The 27,620-nt window shown below is 37.3% G+C and overlaps 1 protein-coding gene across 2 annotated transcripts in view; it reads right to left on the bottom strand.

Annotated features, from left to right (window-relative positions):
- Unc5c (unc-5 netrin receptor C) overlaps positions 1–27,620 on the bottom strand; it is a 355,058-nt gene that overhangs the window by 42,866 nt on the left and 284,572 nt on the right. Inside the window, exons 6-11 of one of the 2 annotated variants that reach the window (XM_063247291.1) lie at positions 24,817–24,984; positions 21,992–22,156; positions 6,590–6,646; positions 4,398–4,589; positions 3,350–3,694; positions 512–599 (exon numbers count right to left, since the gene is read on the bottom strand). In XM_063247291.1, coding sequence (XP_063103361.1) covers positions 512–599; positions 3,350–3,694; positions 4,398–4,589; positions 6,590–6,646; positions 21,992–22,156; positions 24,817–24,984 — 1,015 coding nt within the window. The remainder of the gene's footprint in view (positions 1–511; positions 600–3,349; positions 3,695–4,397; positions 4,590–6,589; positions 6,647–21,991; positions 22,157–24,816; positions 24,985–27,620) is intronic. The other variant, XM_063247292.1, reaches the window with a different exon arrangement.

Raw genomic sequence — 27,620 nt, forward strand, 5'->3', positions numbered from 1 at the left:
CAATTTGGAAAGACCTCACTATGCAACTGGCAAGTGTTAAACATAAGCAGGAAGTTGGCAACACTTCTGCAGGAAGAGTCACAAAAGGAGGAATCTATGATGGGAAGAAGGAGGAGCAGCAGGGGTTAAGCTGGTCCAATCCTTTGTGACCTTTAACCCTGCAATGGGAATAGGTTGAATTCTTGAGCCCTGGCCACAGGTAGTCCATGTTGGTGTTGACTTACTTACCTCTCTAGACAATCTGTAGATTTGGGCCATTTTTTGCTTCCTAAATTGGCCACATGTCTATTTGGGGATGGGATCTTTGTCATTCTATCCATGCTGAATATCTGCAAAAGTTTCTAAAGTGTCAAAGATAAAGAAAAATAAAACTTGACCTTTTATATGCCTTACGGGGAAAAATGTATGTCACTCACAGCATATTTCAAAAATATGTTCTTATTTCTATTATACAATTTTCCTCCAAGTTAGACATTTAGAAAGTCAAGTGCATCCAAGAAAGCATATTTACCTCATATTTTCTTTCCTGTGTACAGTCAAATACATTTCATAGACTCTCCCTTGGGGAATGGCACCTGCAGGAATCAGCAAGCTCACTCCTGAAGAGCAAAGAAAAAAGCAGTCTTATAAGACCTATCAATCAAAAGGAAACTTGTGGAATGCCTTTGCAACAACTGAAGGGAATGAGATGATATTTTATGAGTCTGTAACCCTGCACCTGCTTTGTTTTCTCTAAAGACATGCACATATTCATAGCTGCCCTGCCTTCCTTCCTCATAGGCCTTATTTGACACCACAGTTCCCTCTGAACTGTTATGGAACTACTTAAAGGAATGAAGTAATTTTTTAAAACTCTTGTTTTATTTAAGAACCAGACAGATGGTTCCACTGTTGTTTTCCTTGTAAAACAAGGGGAAAACCAAAAACTCTATTGAAATTTCAAACAGTTATAATGATGCATTGTTTCTCATTTTAAAAAAAATGCTCACATGATTCAGAGTTTAGGGAAATGCTAAGTTCAGTCTATCAAAAAAACAAAACACCAAATATTTATTTCTGAAATACCTGGTTATTCCACAATAAGACTGTGAGCTGGGGAGGCGCCTTTATATAACCCAGGCCTCTAGGAAGTACACAGCTGAGAGTGGAGCTGGAGCTGGTTCCTACTTAGTCTCTAGGCAGTGCTCTTCAGGAGGGCAAAGGGAGTGAGCTGCATTGTATACTAATGCTGCCTAACAGCAACCTTTGAAAATCTGGGCTTTCATCAGGATCACCTGGAGGCCTTCTGAAGTCTCACCCAGCCAGCCTCTCTGATTTAGAAGATCTAGGGGTGAGTGGGGGAATTTATTGTCTTGATAAGTTGCCAAGTGATGCCCAAAAAGGTTTGGGACCCACCCTGTAAGAACCATTGGCACACATGAATGCTCACCATTCTAAGAGTGACTCAAGGTGGTCCACACTTTGAAAATGTTTGCTCCTCATTTTATTCTTATAAAATTCAGTTCAATCCAGTGTAATACAAAACTGAAGCATCTCTGTGAGCAGTGTTTGACACTGCCATGCATTCCAAGGAGTAAAAGATAATATTCCCGTCCTGAGAAACGTGTAACTCAATCAGCAAGGAAATGAAATATGCCAAGAGAGCAGGAGGCAGCAAGAACACCTGACTATGTCAAGAGGTCTCCAGAATGGAGAAATGAGAAGAAGGGGGAGGAACTGCTCCAAGGTCTTCATGGAGCTGCTGGACGAAGTGGAGGCCTGGTCTTTGGAGAAGGAAAGTAACCTGAGGGCTGTGGTGCTATGGAGAAGAGATGGTTGTGGGAGACTCCAGGATGGTTTGTGGGAGACTCACAGTGGGACTGGGAGACCTGCATGAGACTGCCATGACTCAGCGGGTGCTTTTCCCACAGTGGTGGGATCAGGAAATGTCCCTTCATCTTTGTTAAGGGATGAAAAAAATCACAGGTACACAAAGAATAATGCTTGGCATATACTGGCAACTCTCGTTACTCTGATAAATGACAGGGTATAAGTTAATCACCTATATTCTTACATATTAAACTTTTAAAACATGTTGCCTGCCTTTCACTTAAGAAACCTTTGTAATGTCACATACAAAAAAGTGGCAGGTGTAGGAAAGGGAAGGGAAAAGCAGAATACGCTGAGTACACAGGGGAAAGGACTGTCAGGCATAATTGCCATGTTTAATGTAAAGAGCAATAGATTTATGTTTTGATGTAGTCATTTGATGGACTACTATGTACATGTATATCATGGTTTTAAAAACATGCAAATAGCATAGCATGAGAAGGAGAAAAAGGTGACAAAAGTATTTTATTTACAATGTTATCTGTGTCAAAATGTATAAAAAAGGAGAAGTACAATTCTATTTAATCTTCCACTTGTACTAACGTGTCTGCATAAGCATATGGGGTGCAATGGTTCCCAGACACTGAAACGAGGCTCTGAGCAGGAAGAACCAAAGATGGCTTCGTGTCCAGCCTGAAGACTTGTGGGTCCCTGTGTTACTTCACTGTATTTTTTATTTATTACATTAACACATTAGGTTGATGAAGGTGCTGTTGCTGTATTTAAAATTCACAGCCTTGCCCAACAGAATTCAGGTAGATTCAGAGAGGAAGTTATTAGCCCTCTAGAGACCCATAGTTGCAAACCCATTGCTACTATTGATTAATGATGGTCAATCTTTAATCCAATGTTCAGTCACTAAATGAAGTCACCATTAAAGACTTTTATGTGACTTTTTTCTCTAGATGCAAGTAAAATTAACTACCAAGCTACAAACTAAATAATATCTCAAAATGACATCTATGATGTGGGGACTGTAGGTGGATATATCAGAGATCTGAGTGAATATTTTATAAGTACCTTATGGATAAAGGCTATGCAATGAACAGTTAATGAATAAAGATATGATGTCTCTGATTATCTGAAAATTAGTATTCTGAAGTTTTTCTTCCTTTAGTAAACTGAACCTGGGCCAATTGTTGTGTTTCCTAATTAACTGTCCTTTTAAAGTATAGGGACAGCAGCCAGGGCTCCTGGCTTGCTTTTGTCTTCTAAAGTTCCACTAAAAAGAAGGTCAGTGAGAGTTCGAAACTACAACTCAGCAGAAATTTGTAAAATATTTTTAGAGGAAGTGTTTGCAGAATTGGTGGGGGAAGATAAATGTTTCATTGCTTTTTTCTGACACAGTATTTGATATATGTCGAAAGCACATTTGGCTTAGGCTACATCTACCTGTTTAGGTCTAATGAAAGCAAGAAAGACTGGGCACCAAGAGTACAGTTTCAGGCTGTGTCTTTGCCATGTAAACCACTGTGATTACCTGAGCTGGGGATGATGAGATGACCCCCGAGGGAGTTGAAGGTACCAAATGCTGTACAAGATGGATCTGTTTGCCTGGCAAGACTCTGATTCTTCAGGTTGAGAGCCTCGTTCTCCAGCAAGGATTGTGTCATCTGGGGAGACAGCTTGGATGTAAACTCAGAGAGGTCATCTTGGGGAGTGACTGCACCCGAGGTGTTGTACACTTTGATTTTCAGGTTAGGCAGTGGATCGAGAATTGGAGAGTTGGTCATTGGAATCTTGTCTGAGACATCATGCAGGGCGTAGACAGGTCCTCTGTACACGGCTGCTGCTGACGTCAGGTCTGGGGGCACGGCCAGGAGATCTGAGTCAGAAAGAGAAAAGAATTCCATTCGCATTCTCTACTGGGGCAACCTGCGTTAGTCAGACTCCCTGTCCACACTGAACCAAAGCAAGGCACTCAGCTAATACTGGAGACGTAGAGGTGCTGAGGCTCTGCTGAAAACAAGGCAGACAGGTGACCAGCATGTGGCTTTACTATGGGCAAAGTTCAAGTGGTCCAGCTCATTCTGTGTCTGGCTTAGAAGCTTCTCAACACATTGATGGCATCTGGCTATTTCAGCAGAGAGGACTGGACAATAAGCCTCATAAGGAGGTCGCTGTTTGGTAAGACTTTCCCTTGTCTGCACTGGATTTGGGTTCATCTGTAAACCACCGCATTCAAAGCAATACAAGACAAGAAGGTGGCAGGGTTGGGAGGAGAAAAAAAAGTAGGAAGTCAGTCAAAGAATCAATATATTTTTAAAAGACAGAATACAAAGTACGACACTTTGATTTTCAGGTTAGGTAGTGGATCAGAAAGAAAAAGGTAATTTGCACAGCTGGTCTGCTCCAATTTGTTATGTGGACTGGTAACAAGCCAGTAACCAGTGAAGTGAATGAAAATTGCTGTCTTCATGGAGCTTGCATTCTAGCTGAACCAGCTGACCCAAATGCCACCAATTTTGAAGCCACACAGGGCAAGTGCTCATACCAGGAGCCGTCTGTACAGTGGAATGTCTACTGACCTTGTCTGGCTGCCTTGATGTTCACAGGCTGGAAGCCCCCATTGAGCGCTGAAGAGTCGATAATATCGGACTCAAAGTCCCGGTGATTCTTGCGATACACAAACAGGGCCACAATGACAGAGATGGCCAGGCACACGATCACTGCGATCACGATCCCGACATAGAGGGCCACATCATCTGAATCAGGAGCAGCTGGAGGGGAAGAAAGAAACATTGGACCAACTACTTATAGAAATTTCCCACAGTGCACATATGTATTGCTATAATTTTTTCAGACATTTATTGCCTTTTTATAGGTTAATTTCAAATCTATTTCAAAAGCAATATAAAATCACTGTGGCCTTTCAGTGGAAAATTATCTCTGATTTCTTTTTCTTTCTCACTCTGCATCAGTCCACCCACTAATCTATCTTATAATTGGGCAGCATAACAGACCATTTATTACTAGCATATAAAGAAACCAGAGCTAAAAGCTTCCCAAGGTACAAGGAAAAGTTTATTACTCTTTTCAGGTGAAAAAGTTTGGAAGGGTTTTTAAACTCACTGATAGTTATTTTAAAAACATAAACACTGTTAGCAATACACAGCATGTTTTGAGCCCGTGTATTTAGTGAATCAGAATATTTTCGTAAGTATCATTCCAGGTAATACAATTATTTTCCCTACCTCTCTTCTTACTTTCTCCGAACTCAGTGCAGGGCTGGGTGGGAGTGGTGTAACTAAGCAAAGCAAGTATTAGCAGCAAGCACTGGACTAGAAAGGTATGGTTTCAGATGGCCCAGGTTGGGGAGGGGACAGAGGTTAAGGCCATGAAGTTCTCTAAGTCCAGATTTTTGGCGCAGACACAGGAATACCTCTATGGACCTTGAACTTCGCATGGGCTCTTGCAAGAGTTATACTTGAGCTTCTCATTCCTGGAATACACATAGCTCTAGAGTACTCTGTAGCAGATACAGGCCTGGATCAGTGACCAAAAGATCGGATTATCCCAGAAGCCACGTAACCTTTGACCAGCACAGGGTGCAATCCACTGGGGCCTACTTCTGGGTAACAGGAGTAAACAGTTTCTATAAATGTTGTCTGTTTCCTTGGTGGCACAGAGCATGTTTTGATCCAACCAGAAAAGGGAAAAGAGCTGATAATTGAAATATCAGCAACAAAATTAAATCCTTGAAGAACCACTTTGCCAGTATTAAATCTCTGTCTACCATATTCTCTGATCCACAGAAGACTTTGGCAAAGATAACCAAGCTACTTTGCTCACTGCAAAAAAAGGGTCACTTTGGTTCTTCAAGTGGTCAAGAACTACCTCAGATTTTATGTTCCATTTTATCTAATAGACATTTTTGTGTACGAATTTTCAAATGTATAATTCCCGTCTTCTAAAATGCGAGGAACCCATGCTTTCACTTCAGACTCACAGTCACATAGTTTGAGGAAATAATTTATCATTTCATTTGCCAGTGGCATATGTGATAACCCACAGTCTGGTCATGGGGGCTTCCACAGGCTGGAAGTATAGATGAATTCTCTGTTAGAGATTGCTCCATCTCTGTTTCCATATTGTGTTTTAATGTACTGTGAAAGGATACTGCTTCTTTTAAAAATATTTTCCTTCCCAAAGTTTCCCAAATATCTACTTTCCCATTAATCAAGTCAATACTGATGATTTGCTTTCTCCAGAAAATAGTGACATCCCAACACTCTTTGTTGTGTGATATGGCTTTGCAAATGTGGACTCCCTTTGCTATTGTTGGGTTTTATTTGGGGCCACAGAATTCTAAATTCTGGTTAGATCACTCTGTGTAAATTCTTAATGTTTTACTTCAGCAGGACAGAATTACTTATTCAACATTCATGATTTCTAGCACAAGAGATATGCATTTTCTCAATCTTTTCCTTTTGAGCATTGGAATCCTGCCCTTTATTTCAATCAGCAAATTTCGTGAATGTTTTCTCAGTTTCTGGGCTAAAGCTTTAAATAGTAGGCTGATAGGTTGGAAAGCTGGCAGAGACTCGGAGTGACCCTTTCTTCTCTCCAGCATTGGAAATCTAATTTGTTTTTCATGTTAGAATATATTAGGCTCCTATTTTCTGTGTACACATCTGTGATCCAAAGAAAGGCAAAATGGAACTGGGGCAATAATGTTAAATGATTATTCAGCAACATAAAATCCAGACATCAAACTTACAAGAAAATCCATATTCATTCTGGGTTCTCTGTTCAGTTGAAATAGGATAAATGAAACCTTGAAAAGAAAAAAAAATGAAACAAAAATGGGAACAAAATCAAATTAATGCAGGAAACAAAAAGGGAAGCATGAAAAATGGTTTAATTAAAAGAAAAGGGAAAGAAACCTGTGGCCCTTTAAAATTCTGGTTCAGAACAGAATTATGATTTTTTTTGCATCTCTGTCTGCACTGCAGCCTCACTAAGAATTAATAAGTAGGCAGATTGAATTTCAGAGCAAAAACTGGTCTCGAGTCACTAACTTTGGAGTGCTTAAAGTCTTTCTTTTATTGAGCATAAACTCTAATGGATCTAATTTATTTCAGGCATCAAGGGTCATTAGCATAAGGAAAATCTTTTTTCCTTATCCTTGCCATATGCTTTAATTCCCAGGACATACTCTGCAAGGTTCTAAAAAGTTTTTTCTTTCTTATTTAATCATAACAGCTTGCTCTTAGTCTAATAGAAATAAAAAAGATCTGTCATCATTGGGTCATTGGTCAAAGGTTAAATACTCATTTACTGCACTGAGCTGTGACCACCTCTTCCCACTCCAACCTGTTCAAATCCACTTTTTGGATTTTCTGTCATTTCTTGTCCCTTTCATATCATAGGAATCCAATAAGGATTGTCCAGGGACCAAGCAGTTTGTCAATGCAAAGGAAATGGGATGTTTTTTATTCAAAATCATTGGAAAATCAATAAGGTCTAGAGGGTATGAGGTTATTTATTTTAGGGATTCAGACAAATGCTCTAAACTGGACAAAAATAACAACCTTATCTCAAGTGAAAACAAAGAAGGGGCATTATAAGTTTTCTTGTTAGTGTATTTTGAAGTAGCAAACTAATATAATGGTAACAAAACACTAATAATGACAGTAATACAATAAGGATGAAGACAGAAAACACTTAAAAAGGGTAAAACAAAATTTTTGGAATAAAAAGTCTGAGAGCACATTTCAAATATAACTAATACCTGGCACTCACAGTTCCACAGAGTTTAATATTCTGCAGCATATGAGTTAATCAAATAATATAGCACCGTTTGGAGTAATCAAATGTGGAAGAACATAAAGCAAACATTCTAATAACACTCAAGGGCAAAAAAATAGAGAGACTGCAAAAATTACAATTAATTGGTTCAAAAGTAAGGTCTTTAAACCTTTTCCACTAAAAGCAACTCTGAATCACGCCTAGGTAGCTGTTTTACAGTCTGCAGAACACTGGGTCCTTACAAGCTATTTATCTATTTGGGGAACTAATTCTGAGGAGATGCACAGTGCTACTTTAATGAAAGAGAGATTTGCTGTAGCACAGATAGGTTTGCTCTGAATTAATTTTTAATGCTTTATTTTAGAGTAAGGATTGCAACCTTCGACTCAGTTTTATAAATATTATATTCCTTATCCTGGTTGTCTGAGTCCATGTATTAGGTCTGATTTTCATTTTTAAACATCTCTGCCTGGTAATAACCTTTTTCCATTTGTATTCTGTGAACTTAGTGTAAAAGGACATCTGGGACAAATACAGGCTTTAGTTTAGAAACCCAAAGATTTATGATGAACGAGTTCACTGTTAGTGGGAGAGCACATAAGGGTGTCACCCTTTGGAAATGGCAATGTGAAGTAGAGAAATGTCAAAGACTTATTTTCATGGGTGAGGGGAGAGAGACAGAGAGACAGAGACAGACAGACAGACAGAGACAGGCACAGAGAGAGACACACAGAGAAAGACAGAGAGAAGGGGAACAGAGCAATGGGATATTTGGAAATGTTCTGATGTTCATCTGGAAAATCTTGGTAAGGACCTGGACCTAGGTGAATATGCAGAAGAGCTGAAGCTTAGAAAAGGAGATGCTTATGTCCAGAGATAAGTGACCTGGCCTGAAATTTCTTGCTCATTACAGAAGTCCTGTTCTTGACATGCAGAGGAAACAATAATGGAAAGGAATTTTGTAAATTTAATTTTAATTTCTACTTTCTCATAGATTATCCAATAAATATATTTATGCCTTTGATGTTTTTCTGAGACATACTTAATTAAGAGCCACAGAATCGGAATTCACTTTCTCATTCATTCAACCAATATCCTTGAGTCTGATTAGATTCTAGGCTCTGCTCTAGACATAGGAGATGCATGCAAGGCGCTCACATTGTACTTTCACACAAAGTAATTCAGTAAACAAAGTAATATGTAATTTGAAATACTCAAGAAGTCCTTTTAAAAATAAATTTTAAAAGGTAGTATGATTGGAGATATGGGGATGGCCAACCCACAGAACTAGGGAAGAGTTTACTTTCAGGTAAATTTGAGCTGAGCATCTACGATAAGAAGGAATTGCCTAAGTAAAGATCAGTAGACAGAAACAATCCAGGAAGAGGGACTGGACGTGTTGAGGTCCTCAATTAAGATCAGAGTGGGAAGAGCAGGACATGTGGGGGAAAGTGGGGTTAGGGAGGTTGGTATCCCCCAGATTTTGTAGGCCCGATGGCTCATAATGCAGAGTTCTGATTCTATTCCAATAAGATGCTAGTTCTGTGACTGAATCTAATTTTGAGGGAAAAAAGTCACTTTGGGAGAGGGCAGTATACGGTTCAAACTCATGACCTCACACTTGCCAGGCAGGTGCTTATGCTGCTGAGCTAAACTCCTGGCCCTTTAATAAAAAATCACTTTTCAAAACATAGAAAATAAATTTCAAAACAAGCAAAGTACAATCTTATACATGACTTCTGGTTTGGGAGAACTCCAATAATGAGTATATCAATATACTTGATGAAGTGTTTACATTTGAGGTTGTTCTAAAGTAAAAACACACCAAAAAAATCTCATTATTGGTTATCCCTCATAGCCAATTAGGGCCAATCCAGCCAAACTGTTATTTTCCTACATGGGAAAATTTAAAACAGACTGGTATTAAGTGTGCTCACTAATAGCTCAACACACCAATTTACTCTGTTATGGAAACACTGATAAAGAGTTTTGGAAGGCGACCCTATAAAACTTTTTCCATCTCTTTCAAAACACTTGTGCAACTACAGAAGTAAAACATCACTTAGAAGGCTGGGATTCAGAGAAGAAAGGGATTACTGTTCCATCCCCTAAATGAGAATCACTTTCCAGTGTTTGTTTTTATGCCTGTCCATCTGATCCATGTCTTGCAGAACAACAGGGAACATTTTCTTCAGCTAATGAGGTGACCCTGCTGAGAGTTGTCCCAGCAATAATGAGAAATAACATCTCTTGCAGAACACAGTGAAAAATAATTGTTTTTAGAGTCACTCCCATCAGTGAGGTTGTAAGTTAGGGGTTGCAGTCAACCTTCCTGCTACTTGAAAGGAATGCAGACTGAAAAACACCAGGGCTATTGGCCACACACTGAACATTCATGAACATGAGCCTATCAGCTCCACAAACTTCAGTTTGACCCATAGCTTGGCCACTTTAGCAGTGAGAGCTTGGTCAAAGTACTTCATTTCTTTAAGTAACGTTTTTCTAATATGTGTGAGGGCTACAGATACTTCTTTCTGTAGCTGTTGAAAGGATAAATGGGATTTGCAAAGTACTGGTACATCGCAAGTAATCAATAAATGAACAATTATATCATGATGCATATGCTAAGCTGGACTGAGATACTTGCTTCTTAAGGATTTTATTTTTAGAGTCAATGTAGCCTATTATTTAATGAGTGACCTTAGGAAACTTGTGTGATTTCAGCATCCCCAGCTGTTATAAAGGTGGGGAGCTCAGTTGTTCTGAGAAACTATGAGCAATGGACTCAAAATACTGTGTACTCTTTTGCCCTCTCTGTTGAAAGAGGTTTGTGCTTGGCCTTCACTTCTGGCAAAGACACAAAGACATGTTTCAGAAGCAACTTTCCAGGGCTAGAGTTAAAATTGATGCTGTTTAACCTGGTTTCTCAATAGGAAGTGCCACTGCCCACAGAGGAGCCTAGAAAGGGACAGGGGTGCTGATGCTTTGACTGTCACAGGATCAGGGGGTTATTTTCAGCACTTAGTGAGTGAGAGCCAAGCACACTGAATGCCCAGCAATGGGGAGCAGTCTTGCCATGGAGGAACTTTTTAGAACAAAAATTCATGACAATGACCGAGGCTGCCTCTTGTGGATTCACAAGAACACTGGATGGGCTTTGAGGGAGAGGAGGATACAGCTACAATCCAGGGCACAGAGCGGGGCCGCCATGGAGCTGCTTGCACTTTGCAAGCTCTTCTTTTAAAAAAATATTTCTGAAGGAAGTTTATGCTTGAAAGGGGAGATTTTCCTAACCTTGGGGTGTAGGGACTGTTAGCTTGACTGTGAAGAGACACTTAAATTTCACTCAAAGGCATAAACAGAAAACAGCAGCAGGCAGTTTATTTTATTTTTTGCAGTAGTGGGGATCAAATACAGGGTCTTTCTATTTTTTTCAAGGCAGAGTCTTAATTAGGAATGAAGTTGCCCAAATTCAGCTCGCACTTGCCTTGCCTTCTTCCTTCCTCAGCCTACAGAGTCTGGAGCAAGATTAAGCACTGAGTGCCACGTTCCTTTTGTAAGCCATCTTGTCACTGCTGACCTGTCATTTCAAGAGGTCAGCTAGTATGACCTTTTTAGAGGAGGACACAAAGTCCCAAATTTGAGAAGTGATCTTTTCAAAGTTACTCACTATTCTGAAATACAACTAAGATTTAATTTCTACTTTCTTATCTGTAAGGCTGAACAGTGTGCAAGCTTTGCACTGTTCAACCATGAGGTAGCACTCTTCACATTTGGGTTTCCACAGACGGGAGCTATTAATAATACAGTTATTTTCTGGCTGATGACTTGAGGGAGGAGTGAATTTTCTGATTTGTTAGACTGGATTGGAAGAGCCTCACGATGTCTAACTATTATAAAAAGTCAGAGCCAACTTTCTTAAAAATGAAGCAGAACTCTTCTTAATGTTATATTATAGTAGGTAAAACACAGTGTGCATTTTGGTGGATATCTAGGAATTGCTTAGCCATATGCCTGAACACACCCTGTTTGATGAGTTTATATTTGGAAATTCTCAGGGACCACACCAGAAGCCAAAAAATCTCTATTTCCCCAACAAAGAGAAACTTTTTAAAGCCTTTCAAGGGCTTTTTAAAAATGCAACATGGAAAATACATAAGCAAAAATGATAATTTTATGATCTTTTGTAAAAAAGGATAATATACATATTATGCCATAAGTAATATTTTCATAGAAAAAATTAGGAAAATGAAATTATGGCATAAGAGATGTCACAACCTGAGCACCACTGACCAGGTTTAAATTCAAGACCAAGTCTGTGCCATCACTAACTTGCAAATCCCTACAATCTCAGAGATAACATAGATCACTGAGAGAACTTCCTGCTTTTACTCCTTTGAACGTGGGATGGTCATAGCTTAGCATTACGATTCTAGACAAACAGCAGAGTAAGGCTAGTTTAAACTTCAGCCCTTGAACTACAACCCTGGACTTTATAAATACTATATGAGGATTAATTAATAAACTTAAAAGAGGTTAGATGAGTGGAATGGATATGTTTTATATGTTTATATGTTTCCAGCTTCATTTGGAATTCAAGTGATTGGCTGGGGGAACATTAATGGTTTAGACTGAAACACATATACTCTTTCATCTGAAACATTATCATTGATATTAATATTTAGAAAGGCAAAAAAGAGTAGACAGAGATTTTATCCCATAAATGAGACAACCTCCAAGCAGTATTTTTGTTTCAACTGTGCATTAAGCAAAGAAGTGCCCTAAACCTTGGCATTTCTATGCTAAGGTAGCTGCAGAACCATGCTAAAATGATGTAGCTGTTAATGCATGATATGTACATTGTGTTTGTTATACAACCCTACAGCAAGTAAATGTTTAAATGAAAAACATCATTTCCCTCAGCAATGATTCTACCAGGCAAAAATGAATAAATGTCAGCTGGAGGGATTCTTACACACCAGAAGAATATCTTGTTTTAAAGCAATAACATCTAGTGACCACTGGATTCCAGCATCCGTGAGCCTGCATGAAAACAGGCTTAAAAAATGAAACAAATTCAGCTTCATATCTTGAGTCTAGTAACTTTTTGTTGGTGTTGGGTTGGCTGCTTCAATTCTATGCCTCAGTTTCTTCCTCTATTATTAGGGGATTATGATCAAATTTTCCATAGAATTTTCATTTTGTTTTGCTTTTTCACTTTTTGGGTATTAATTAAATTGAATGTGAGTCAATTTTGTCTTAGCTTGGCCTTGTCTAACATAGAAGACTGTTGTCAGAAGCAACATGCCACAACCTAACACCACTGCGTTAGGAAGAAAGTGAATAGAATTTAAATTAAATTTGAAATTCCTTTAACTACAAAACTTAAAAGACATAGTGATGTTTATGTCCTCCACATTTTGTGAAGCACTAGTCCAGTTTTCAGGAATTCCTAAAAGGATGGTCTATATGAACAGTAGATATCTGTGAGTCAAAACCCTGTCTTTAAATAAGAGCTCAAACCTCTACCCAAAATGGAAAAGTGTAGGGTTTTATAAGGTGTTCCTGTTTGTTGTCTAGATTTACAGTGTGGAGTTGGTTCTGTGACCTGAGTACACATAAATTGATTTTAGGATGCTGTATTTAAAAAAGGAAATTGATGCCTATCCAACACAGGGCTGAGCATGCAGTTATGCAGGTGACACACATACTGAACTGTAGTTCATTACGTGCATTAACCATGTTCTCTACAAGTTTATGCCTCCAAGTAGTCCAGTATTTAGTTATAGTCATGTTTATCTAATTGAAATATGCTGGACAACTTCACAACTTTCCCCACTTTACAATACTATCATTAGAAGAATCTTTGTTCCTGATGGATTTTTTCCCTCTCCTTGACCTGGCTGCGCTGTACACTAAAGCAAAACATGGGATTTTTCTCACCCCAATTACAGTATTCTTGGATGCAAATTTTCTTATTAAAACCTCAAGCGCCACTCAAAATAAACCTGCACAGCTTCTCTTGTTTCCTTTAGGGTCAGTTCTTGCAGACTATCAGGGCTGCACTAATGATGTCAAAGGTCAGGTCTGTCAAAGCCATCCAGGGTCCTTTATTGTAATTTACCACCCTTCCGAGAGTTTATTTATTGATGGTGCTTACAGAACTCCAAATAAATGAACACATAAATTCTAGGACATGACAACAAAAATCGAAAAGAACATTTGGTTATCATTGATGTCAGTTACCCAAGTTTGCCACAGTAATCTGTGGCTGTCACCCCAGGACAGCTGTCCATGCTGCACTAAGCTGGTCCAAATCCTGTTCTCAAGAGTCACACCCTTCCGAAAATGAATGGCAGGTTATTAGCACCCCAGATGTGAAAGTCTTATCTCATGACTCACAGCAGGTGCAGCACAAACGTCTGCAACTTAGCTCATCAGTTTAGCAAAATCCAACTTAAATCAGCTGCCCAAGTGCTTTTAGGTAGCAGACTCCACCCACATTAATGCTTTCAAAGAATAATACATAACTGAATTCAAGGTGTCAAAATTCGTATCCTCCTAGGGTAGGAAAGACAGTAGCAAAAGCAAAATAATATAGACTATAAAGTAAAGGAGTCAAATCCTAGAACACATCATCCTACCTGCAGATTTAGGCAAAAAGGAACCATCATTCAGCCGATAATGCCCTTGGACCTGCACCCCCATGCTCTGGAAAGAGCCCCTGCAGTGCTGCGTGTGTCCATGGTGGTGCTTTCTGGATCCCTTCAAAGCTTTCATCGGCTGAAAACCTTGCTTTTGTCTCCTCACACTAACCTGCCTGGGCCCTGTAGTTGTTCATCAGGTTTCTGTGGGCTCAAGTTTCTAACCACATCCCTGCTTTCAAAAGCAGGAAAATGTTTTACCAGAAAGGAAAAACAGCAAACCTCACTGATGATGCAGGAGACTGCTGAGCACAGTGTTGGGCAGGCAATTCATGCACAGAATATTTATTTTCCAGCTGGGACACTACATGTATCAAGATCTACACACTCACTGCTATGACATCAGCTTCTTCCAACTACAGACAAAAACACTCACTGTCTAACACTCACAATTATGCTTTCCTATCAAACTGCTGCACCGAAAAGAACTACCCTGGGAACTCACCCATACCTCTGTGAATGCTTACCATGGATGTTTATAAACACATCATCTTGAAGTCAGGACAGGACAATTTGTAAGCTAAATGATCTCCCATGTTAAGTGCACTGGGGATTCCAAGGTCCCCAGTGTGCTACATATCCATGCTGAATTCACATGCAGGGAGCTCTGCTACTTCCTCTGGTGAGAACTAATGGAGCAGCTATATGACATGTAAATGTTTTAATAAGTAGAAAGTGCTGAATTTGCAGAATACAGAACATTTTAATTTCCCAAAGTCAAGAAGTTTACTGATGCAGACACAATTCCATCAGTTCTTGCTTGTAAATTGCAATTTTAAACATGTCTTCTGTGGCATAAGCCTTATTCACCAAGAAGGAATAATTCTGAATTCTGATTTGAACTCTTACATATGCCTGTGTAGAACTTCAAAGGGAAAATGGGATTAAGAGCTAAAATTTATAGGAATAATCAAAGGAACATGATCATTCACTAAAGTGGATTTGTAAATACAGAGAAATCCTCATTTCTAAGCCCATGGATGGCCCAGTCTTTGCAGCACTGATGACTGAACCAGGGCCTTCACACTGAGCTACCTCCTTAAGTCTTTCTTTTCTTTTATTGAGACAGAGTCTCTTAAGTATCTAAATTGTCCAAGCTGGGCTCAAACTTGTAATCTTCCTGCCACAGCCTCCGACTATGCTGGGATTACAGATGTGAGCCACCGTGCCTGGCTGATAAAGTAAATCTTCCTACTAATTCACTATTAAGCTGATAGAAGTTCAAAGTTATCAAGTCTTAGTAATATGATTTTTTTCTAACATGTAAATATACTAGTTGATTTAGCATTTTTTAGGAAGCGTCTTAAGTATTTTCTTTTCTCCTGCAGATCTTTTTTTCCTATGCCCTGTTCTCATCCATCCACTTACCTTCCCTACCATTTCACATATTCTTGCAAAAACAGAAGGAGGTCTACTGTCATTTTATTTTAGGGATGATAATAAAGCAGCCTATCTTGATGGACAGACACTGTGACTGACCTTCCACTATAGCCTTCTGGATAAAATAAATTATCCTGTTTTATTATGAAGTAAAAACAGTCAAATCGGTTAAGGATATTGTTTCTTTCTCCTATCTACTGATTAGACATGTTTTCACTACTTTCCATGCTGACAAACACTACAAGTCACTGCTCTTTCTTGTTAAGTGCAATCCATGCTATCTGGTGTACCTAAAGACTTTTTTAAAAAATGTTTACTTTCCTTAAAACAATTAACAACATACTTATAAACCAAAAATGTCTTTTAGGGCATTAAGTGACTCTGCTGGTTTCAAATACACTTTAACCAATTAACACACTCCTGTAATACACTTTAGAAAATTAGCTCCAATCTCCAAAAGAGACCATTTGAAGGAACCAGAAAATGATCTCTACTGAAGGAGCACTGTATTTGAGGCCAATGAGATGACAGGGTGCACACATGTGCATATGCATGTGTGTGTATGAACTGGTTAAAACACGAGCTGATATGTTTAAATGGTCTACAAATTTAGTAGAGCTTCTGAAATTGTTCAAAGACTATGATCTTGTTTCACAAATGGAATTACACAACATCACACAACAAATATGATTTACCAAACAGTCTAAGAGTAGGTTTGGTTTCAAGGACAGAGTGATATGTGTATGACAGGCAACTGGGAAATAATGCAAAAGTGTAACTCAATTCTGAATCCCCACATCTTCCAAATACTTGATTTGAAAGGAGCTCATACAACTGAGGATTTTATACCACTAGGATTTTCTGTGAGTATTTTATTAAATATTGGTTTTGGTAATCTTATTTGAATCAATGTGACTGGATTCTCAGGATAGTTTGCAGTATTGTTATACCTCAAATTCAGAGATCCCTGCTTCTAATATTATGCTGTTGGTCAAGCCTACCCTCAGCACCCTTTCCAAATGCCATTTATAAGTAAAAGAGTAATGGGATGTTAACTATAAAGAATGTGTAGCAGAGAATGTATATAGAAAAAGAGAAAAATAACTTGTAACCTCAGAAGCCCAGGACATGCATAACTTTCAATATTTTTTCCCCTAAGTTTACTCCCACATAGTTTTGACAATGTGCATATATAATCCACATTCTGCTTTTCTGTGTTAAAAATTTAAATATTTTAGTGGATTGATGATGTCCCACTTCAGGAGAGTAACCACTACCCTAATGATGGTCTTTGGGCTTTTCATTTTCAAAATAATAAAAATTAAAAACTATATACCTATTTGGCATAATTTTCCTAGGTATTATTAATTATTTAAAGTATGTTTATTCATACTAAGGCAAAGGTCTGAGCAATTTTAAAGCTTTTGGCTTATATCATCAAATTACTTCCCCAAATAATTGTAAATACTCTGTATTTCTACTAGCAAAATATGAGAACTGTCACTTAGTTATCTTTTTTAATATTTGACATTATGGGACATTCCACTTTTCTTTATTTTTTAACATTTAACATTACTATAATTTTAAAATATTAAATATTTCTATAAGTGATCCTCAAAGTCATTAGACAAAAATTGCAATTGACATCATAAAAATTTCTAATATGTCTTACAAAGTTATCAGTAGGCTGGCAAATAACTTTTGAAAACTTTTGTTTTGATGAATTATTCAGCAAAACTTAAACACTCTGGAAACTATCAAGTCTAACAATAAGTCTGTAAATTATAACTAAGTATAAAAACAGTGTCTGATACCTGTTATGTACACATAATGGGAAATTGAAAAGAATAGTCCAATAACATAGTAAAGACCATTAATTACATATTTGAAAATGGATACTGCAAATTCTATTTATTAATTTTAAGCTTTCTCTGTAATTATAAATTTTTCCTATCAATAATAACACAAAACTCTATTTTCCTATAATTTTAATTTCCTCCATAGATGAGTTAATTCATTTACTTTACCATATATATATATATATATATATATATATATATATATATATATTTCTAGTGTTAATTTATTGTTCACATTTACCATGAATTTTCTTTCTTTGTTTCTTTTTAGCCCTAAAAAAAATATTTTGAAATGGTTAAGTCATTTTAAATTCACAGTCAGTCTCAATGTTTTATTGGAACACCTGAATCACTAAAATCCAGTGCAATAGTACTTCTTTTCCAGAACAATATATAGAAATCAGAAAATTCTAGCTTGGTTCATGCCTTCCTGTGTTCCACAATAATACTGTCTACAATATAGCTCCATCTTATTTTCAACTGCCCCTCGAGTGGCCATCTTCATTTTTTGTTGTTTGTTCTCTTGAACAGGGTTTTTTATGCTGCCCTGGCTGGTCTTGAGCTCCTGAATTGATCGTTCTGCCTCAGCCTCCCAAGGACCTGAGGCTACAGGAGTGCCCTGTCCACTGCCATGCCCAGTTTTGTTCCTCTATTTTAAGGATCTATTCTTATTTTAGACTTCTGGTAATCTACTCAGTGAGAATATGTATTAAATCCTCTCTGTTGATTATCTGAAAAAATTTAAAATTTTGTTTTCTTCAGAAATAAATGTTGAATTATTTCATCTTATCCTCCATATGTCCGATCATCTTTTACATAATCATTCCTTTTATCTTTCTTTCCTGTGTTGCAGCAAGTTTCATGAGATAACTATTCCAGTTTACTAAATTTTTCTTTAGCCTTATCTGAGGCTATTGTACATTTTTTCTAAATCTATTGTTTTAAATTTCAGTAGTCATACTTAAATATGACTATTTGATTTTTTCCAAAGGTATCTGTTCTTTTATAATATTTTATTCTTTTACTGTTTATATTCCTTTTAAAAATAAGTACTTTTACTTTTAGGAAGTCTGATGCAGATCGCACTTAGAGTTCACATGATTAAAATGCTAACTTATTAATTATGCCACCAACTCTCTTTCAGGATGGATGGTTTTCTTGGGTAACTAGGACTGTGTACTGTGAGCTCATTTTCCAGAGTGAGCAGTTTTCATCATAGACCAATATGCTCAGGTAGCATAGAACAGTTAGTTTGTACTTTGCTCTGCTAGTGAGCACACTAGAAGTTTTACCAACTATGACAACTATACATTTTGTGTTTTTCTCCCCCTATGCTACAGCATAAAATTCAAACCACAGATGGGTGCAGCATTATGTTTTCATTATGTCTTATCTAAGTAAAAACTTTGCTTGGTTTTTCCCTACCATGGATATTCCCATGGCATCTGAGAGCTGATGGCGAAATGCCTGGCTGATGCTCTCAGTGGTGTAGCCCTTCATGAACTACAGTCTCAGATCCTGGGTTTCCCAAAGCCAGGGCTCCAGCCTCTGTACAGAAACAGAAAGCACCAGTCTTCGTCTCTGGAGCCATCAACCACCTCAGCTCTGCAGGTGGCAACTGCACATTTGACATTTGAGGGCCTCCCTTCCTGAGTTTCCCTCTCTGCGTTTGTGTGTGTACCTACAAGCACATGTGCATGTATGTTTTTTAAATTGTCACATTTTCCCCAACATACTCTAAATCAAAGGTTTTTGGACTTAGGTAAGTGGTTAAGGAAGGAATGTATCTGAATTTGGTTGTTGTTAATAAAACAATCAATGTTATTATTTCCTATGGACTTCATACTGTATTGCTCTTCAGTATTAATTCAGCTTTTCAGTGTCATTTACTACTACAAGATCTAGGTGATTCTGAATCCTATTTACATCCATCGCAAACTTGAATTCCTCTCTGATAGCAATGTACATACCCTGCTATCAAAATTATCTGTAAGTGAATTTGAGTGGATTCAGGTGTGATATTTCATATTTGGTTCAATGATAATAGGTAAGCCTTACTTTGAGGTAACATTATAATATTGCTGAAGAACTATTTATTAATACATTCAAGACATTTATTCTCCCAAAGTGAATAAACATTAAATGATGCAAAATATGGCTTTTTGGCTGTCTTTCCTTCTCTCATTCTTTTTCTTAATATAGACCTTTTTCTTCTTCTAAGCTTTGTAGTTGCATCTTTAAAAGCCTTTTGTTTTCTAAAATAAGGGCCAAAGTAACATTATTTCCTTGTAAGACATTGTCAGCAAAACGCTGCCAGAACCACCAAGCTTGCTGGTAAACAGAAAGTATAGCTTTCACTGTAAAATACTATAACTACACTATGCAGCAATATCTCTGTGGTTTTTAGCACAGAGGAAATCAATAGTAGTATAGACTACAATTCTTTGTTGGACTCAAGGAGCTATAAGAGGGTAAATGAAAGAGCTTATTGACTTAGTAAGGGAGAAAATCAGGGCAGCAGAAATACCTAACCCTTTAACAGAATATTTTTAATCTACACACTAAAGTTTTTCCATCTAATAAGAGACAATAGATAAATAAAACAAACAGAAGTCTCCTCTTGTAGCACCATTCTTCTTCCGTATTTACACATGCTTGCCAGGCCATCACTCCCGGCAAACATCCATAAGGAAAACTTGTACTATACTGATGGAGGAAGAAAATATCTAGACATTAAAGAAGTCTATGTAAGGTAAGTCTTAGTATGAATACTTCATGTTTGTATTTGACAAAAGCCAAAATGTAGAAAATGTCATTTTGTACAACCAAGAAAAGATCCCAAATTCCAACAGGTGACATTGTTTTTCCTTATTCAATAGCCTGCTCTTAGAATTTTTAACATACACCATAGAAAGAGTGCATATTAAATCATTCAAGGTTGAACTATTATACTGAGAGAGGAGACAGCACAAAAGAGAGAGAAAACCTCCAAACACTGCTGCTTTTCAATCACATGAATCAGTATGTTCTACAGAAAAGAAAAAAATACTAAATGAGAGACTGTTGAAAAAAATGACTCATGCCTGTTATTTTAATTCTTAATTCAAACTCTTGCCTAGGTGTATCTCTGGATAAATGGTTAACAGCTGTATTCTTTTCATTCTTGTACTTCTGGTACCAACTTAGTGAAATGCCCTGTACCTGTCCCCAGTCATAATCAGAAGCTGCAGGCTGCCGTCAGCAGCAGCCTGCTTTCATAGAAAGCACTGCGTGGGAAACATAAAAATAAAAGACCTATCAGATAGTTATTCACTGTGAGCAACGTTATTATTTATTTGCATTTTAATATTTCTTTTTAAAGTTCTTAGTGTATAGACTCTAATAAACAGAATTTCCTGTATATGTGAAAACAGAGTACTTTTTTCTTAAATAATAAATACAAATATATGTGGTTTCTTATAATCTTCAAGCAATTTTCAATGTGTTACAAAATCTGTCAACAGGTGGCCACTATACGATCACATCCAAATGTGGTATGCTGCTCCTTCTCCCTGCACAGGTGTGACTTCAGGGCAGTTCTTACTTTCTCAATTCATGGTCATGGGAAGAGATGATAAACTGTGAACATGTAAAGGATCCTCAATAAAGGGCAAAGGTTTGCAAGTATAAAAAATAAATCACTTTCTCATTAGGCAAATGTAAGTTTAGAAAGATTTAAAACTAGGAGAGAGAGAGAGAAGGAGAGAGAGAGAGAGAGAGAGAGAGAGAGAGAGGAAAGAGAGACAAAGAGAGAGAGACAGAGAGAGGAGAGAGAGACTATTCAGCTTATAACATCCATTACATACTCGAGTTGATCTCTAGCACTTATTTTAAAAATTTAAGACTTGTGTGAGTTAGCTAAATCTTACCCACATTATAACTAACAAAAACTCACCACTCTCAAGGGCTCTGAAGATAATCTTATTACATCATAATTGTAAGTTAGTAAATTAGTAAGATACAAACCTACAGGAGTATGTGCCATCCTTGTAAGTTTTATAACACTGGTTTGGTGCCAGGTCTGAAGTATGAAATAAACAGCTCACTTTTTAGAAGTCATATTTTGATGCCATGAGTATAGGGTGCCCTTTTTTACATGCTAATAAAACCCAGTGATACTTGCGTGTTCTAGAGAGACTAACTCACTGCTTGCTCACAGGAAAGCCATACTGCGTGTCACTTGTTAGCTGGACATAGTTATTACTCATTCCGCTTCCTGAAAGGTTAGTTTTATCCAGCTTTGAGAGAAAGCTAGGATATTGCTATGCTGCCACAGTATCATTATTGCTCAAAGAGTTCTTAATTTCTAATGCTTGCTTCAGAGACATCCAAATAGCTCACTCTCAGGCCCCTCCGTGGTGTGCCTATGCCTTGCTCATAGGGACTTACTCTGCATGCAGAGCCCGTCGGTGCAGTTTTTGGACTGCAGGACCAGCCCGTCGCAGTCCTTGCCCCCATTCTTGGGGGCCGGTGCTGTACACTCCCTCCGGCGCCAGTGGGTGCATTCAGTCCCGCAGGTGGACCACTTGCTCCACGAGGTCCACCTGCCATCCACTGCCACGAGAAAAGCCAACATCAGTCAGAGGGAGGTGGACACATGCAGGTGACAGGTGCAGAACTCAAGTACAAGGCAACAGTGTGAACCCTGGAAAAAGCCTGGACTAAGGCCTCAGTCACTTCTCCCCCAGAAGGTGGGTTGCATGCTCCCTCACTAGCAAGCAAGACAGGCTTGGGGGCACATGGGAACCAAAGCTGCTCCCAGGACCTTGTGCACAGCTAGGCCATGGTGGTGCCCCTTTTCCTTTCCAAGGAAATTTCTGCATTCTGTATGGAAAACAGGACTGGTCTCTGTCAATCCAAGAGTTCTTCACACTCAGTTTCATGCGGACAGTGAAAATCAAATGTGCAAGAGTTTGTAGAAAAGACTAGCACAGACAGGGGCAGAAATCCACCAGGTCTTTCTCCTCCTTGCTGTTCCACCACCCCCTCATCTCACCCCTCTTCTGTCTGTGTCGTGTACTCTTTTATATTAGCACATGTCTGCAGCATGTAATGTCTACACTCCTCTTAGGGTGTAGGTGTATGTACTTATTTTAATTTTCCTTACCCAATTCTTTTTTTCTCTCTCTCCACCTCTAGATCCCCTTCTCATCTGCAAAAGAGCCATCTTTCTCCTATTGTCTATCCTGCATTTTATTATGCAAATTAGTCTTACGCTTTGAGTTTCTTTGAGTAACTTCTTTGAGAAGTTATATGATATTTAAGTTTGTGTAGCTGATTTATTTACATTTTATTTTTAACACACAGGTTGCTTGATTCTGTTAAAACCATTTGCCATGTCTTTTTCTTTTTCTTCTCTTTTTTTTTTTTTTTTTTTTTTTTTTGGTACTGGGGATCGAACTCATGACCTTCAGCTTGCCAGGCAGGCGCTTATGCCACTGAGCTGAGCTAAATCCCCAGCCCTGTCATGTCTTCTTAATGTGATTACATTACTTTCTATTTATTATTGATGACTCCATGCTGTTATATGATGATATAATAATATTTAGCCAAGTCCCTAATTTTTCCAGTCCTTTGTTTAGAACTGAATTACTTTCTTCTTATTGTTGTGGTTGACTTGTGAGTAATTTCAATGATAATGAGCTGAGACATCCATATTTCAAAAATACTACTTAAATCTCAATTTGGAAAACAAATACAGTAACTGTCATACTTTAACATGAATTTTTAAAAGTTTCTCATAGAAAAGAAATGGGGTAGAAATGTTGAACTAAGTATTAAAAAAAAACTCTTTCCCTGAAACACATGTTATTACAATTAAATTCCATGTAAAATAATGTCAAATATCATTTATTAAGAATTTAAATCTCTAAAACATGCATATTGATAAAAGTGACTAAACTATAGCAGTTTATGTAACTGAGAAATCTACATGTTTTTATGTTTAACTGTTATGTGAATATACCATACATTATATACATGAAGATATAAACATGTACATGAAAAATATGAAAAACATTCATATTTACAGCATGCAAAGCTTATTGTACAAATAATTCCAAGTATCTGGAGCAAAGATATTTCCTTTGACTTAGATTCTGAGCTGGTATCTTTGCTTTCACCCATAGTGTACTGAACCACTCACATAGGCCCATGCGCACACACATACTTACATACACAGGTACACATATTTCAACTCATTGATCAATGCATTTTTAATCGTGGGAGTCAGCAACTAGATAAAATATAGGGTAATCCAGGATAAATATCTCAAATTCTAAGCCTAAGGGAGAGACTATTTTGATATTGGATATCACACTTTGGAATGTAACGTGAAGATTGTATTTTTCTACCAAGTAGATTTCTTCAACCCATTTCTGGTTAAGGTTCTATTAAAAGATGAAGAGGACAAAATTTGGCAAACTAAAGAGAAATAAAGATTCTGTATATCTCAATAAGGAAACTGATAGCATAGTATCTACTCAAGGAGCACATTAAATTTATGAGTTATTTCAAAGTAATTTTTAACTTTAATTATATAACTACACATTTTAGTAGGTTTTGGCAACTATTAATTTAAGTTTACTTAGGAACACAAGTGGGTAGCCATGTGAAATAATACAGAAAGATGCCGAGGGATAGAGGAATGCAATCCTGCTATAAATATTACGGCAAATAATCACAAAATAGATAACCAACCTGCTGACTGTATTGTATGTTCAAAATCCATTATCCTGTGTGTCACAATGCTTTGCCTTCCTTTTAATTCATTCCAAATATTTTATTTGCCTTTGCCCAGAAACTGACACCATGTATCAAACATTTCAGTATAAAACATCTCTAAATTTTATTTCCAATTAATCCCCATGGTTTTCAGAAGATCAAGTGTTACTACTAAATGTATAGTTTTCAATGCTGTTCAAGTCCCTTGAATCACAGAATCCACAATCTTGGCTTAGTGGTTCCACTGAATACTGTAGAGGGATTATGTTTACGAGCATTTACCTACTGTTTTGTATTACTTTGCAAGTTTGGGTAACAGAGTTAAGTATTCTTTTGAAGGAATTACTTGATTTCTCAGCAACATAAATGCTGAATATAGAATGGATTAAAATACTGTTTATCACACCTGTAAGTCAAGGGTAAGGCCTCTGATCTATTTCTGAAACCTATTTCTAAGAGTAGTGGGAAATGAGGGGGCCTCTATTGCTTACCTGGGCACAGTGTGGTACAGACTATTTTCTGCACGCTCTGCCCTTCACAGAAGGCACCACCATTGAGGGGCGCAGGGTTGGTGCAGGTCCTCGTGCGTTTCTGAAACCCTCGTCCACAGCGGCTGTTGCACACGGACCATTCTGTCCAGGTGGACCAGCCACCGTTAACTGAAATGAGGTGAGCCATACAGCGTGGATTAACCCTCTTTACACATACACTCAAACATGCAAACTACCTAACACACAAATGAAAGGTCCTCTCACAAGCGACCATGAAATAGCCTAAAATGTCAAGGCCAGAAGAGAACAAGGGCATCACTTCAAAGTTTTATTATAAAACTAAAGAATCTAAACAGAGATAAATAAAATTATTGACTTAGTATTTACACACTCAGAATAGTAAGGCTGCATTTCTCTTGTTGGCTAATGTTCTTTAAACATATATATCCCTTTACCTAATCAAGCTCTGAAAATTACTTTTGATAGCTTATCTCAAACAATGAATGTTTATTTCCTTAAATCAAGGCTTCAAATGGACCTGTAGCATGAGAACTAACTGAAAATTACTTAACCTTCTTAAAAATGTTGGTTGATTATTTTCTGTACCATATGCAAACTTTACAAACTTTTAGGGATTCTAGTTTTACAAACTAATGAGTGAACCTAGTTAAAAAAATGTTAGTGTTAGAGTTGTAAACAAATTGACTAGTAATTTGGATGATTTATAAATTATTTGAGATCATTGAAATGCACACTTATTTTGTGTAGAAAGTCTAATTATGATGTTTGGTGGAGCTGTCAGATAACATGTGATTAAAAACCTATACCCTAACACTATTGGCAGTATTCCTTTCCAGGGAGTTCCCTTTATCAAATGCTCTGATTTTGGTTTTTTTTGAAACATAATTCAATAGGGAGCTGGGGATTTAGCTCAGCTGCATAAGCACCTGCCTGGCAAGCATAAGTTTGTGAGTTCTACCCCCAGTACAAATAAAAAGTAATTCAATAGCATGAATCCATGCAATTATTTAAATGAAGTAGTTTCTAACAAAAGTTATTTGCTGGTAGGTAAAAGATGATACAATGAGTAACACAAACCTCATACATGCATATAATTTGCCCAGGATCTTATTTTCTAGAAACCTAGCCAGTAGGGAATATATTCATATAGACAAAGCTTTTTTCCATATCAGTTTTTTAACATAAAGATAATTGAAAACATCTGTCATGTTCAAAAATAAGAAACTATGTAAGTTTGTGTGATGGACTTCTTTAAAGCAGCCACTGAAAATGGTACTACAGAATGCTATTCAATAATGTGTAAATATTCCTATGTTATAGTTTAATATATATAATATATATATGCATAGAAAATGTCCATGGTATAATTTAAAAATATTTATCATTAGATGATACAATTATATTTGTAGGGGTTTTCTTTTTAAGCCTTTTCTGTGCTTTTAAATTTTCTCTAGTGGATACATATTTGTAGTCTTAAATGACAATAATGAAGAGTATATATAAAACAGACTCAAAATAAGTTATGCTGGCTGGATGTATGTTTTTGTATGGAATTTAGGTAAGGCCACCCTAGGAGTTGTGGACAACTTATTTTATGAAGCCATAAAAAGCACAAGCAGATGGCTGATACAGAGGGCTTCAGTTAGTGTTCCAAAAATCAACTTAACTATCCAACTGTATAGAATTCAAAATGTCATGGGATAGTCAGTACGAACTGCCTGCTAGCATAGCGTCAAACTGATAGTTTGGGGTTACAGGATCAACTTACTGCTCTGCTAAAACTTTCATGAAAAGTAAATAACCAGATACTTCTAGAGACAGAAGCATCTTTGCAGAACACAGGTTTATCCCCTTTGCTTCCAGAAAAGATGACAAGGGCTCAGAGAACTTTGCCTTTGAAAGGTCAGTTAGTGGATGGAACACTTAATCCGAGAGCACAAGATTTCTGACACTCTGTGTTTCAGTTATATGTGTTTGCTCTCTCCTGAAGACAATGTCCTCACTCCATTTGTGGATACTGAAAGCATGCTATACTTAGGGAAAAATTTGCATGTATATTAAATATCTATATAATACATCTATATATAGTCTGTCCTCATTAGTTATTTATGATTGGGACATGCTGTGATTGGGACCCATTTCTACTTTGCATTTCAAATACTATTAATCAAGTATTTCAGGCAGTTTAGACAAAGATAAAAAGTAGGAAACACTATGATTGAAGATGTGCAATTGCTTACAATTCAACATAGCCATTATCTGGAATAGGAAATTAAATCTCACAGTAATCATGGGATTAAAAAGAATATATCTGTCCTGTAATTAAAATGGCAGTTTTAAAACATCACTATATTCAGGCTCAGAACATCATAATGATTTCTGTTCACATAACTCCTTCCATCATAAAATGCACACATTCACTGGGATGTTACTGCAGGAAAGGCAAAATTTTCATCTGCACATTCCCAGAGTTTTATCAGCTTGACCTGAAAATTAAATGAGCATAAAAGAGACTACAGGAAAAATCATTCAAATTTATTTAATACAAGTTTTACATGGCATAGAAATCTTTATAAAGAAATGATCTAAAGATGGCATTGGAACTTAACACCTTCAGGCTGAATTGGACCAAAAGTGTATGTTCTGAGAATGTAACTAAATTATGTGATAAGGCTGAAAGATTAATTTTAGTAAGATCTATACTTGATCCTGTTGGTCTCAAGTTCCCATCTTTGATGGTAAGAATATTATTTACCCTTCTAGTATATGGGAAGCATCTTTAA

This window comes from Cavia porcellus, unplaced genomic scaffold (assembly GCF_034190915.1).
Source record: "Cavia porcellus strain 051 isolate PalLab524CR breed Dunkin Hartley unplaced genomic scaffold, mCavPor4.1 scaffold_4, whole genome shotgun sequence".
Lineage (NCBI taxonomy): Eukaryota > Metazoa > Chordata > Mammalia > Rodentia > Caviidae > Cavia > Cavia porcellus.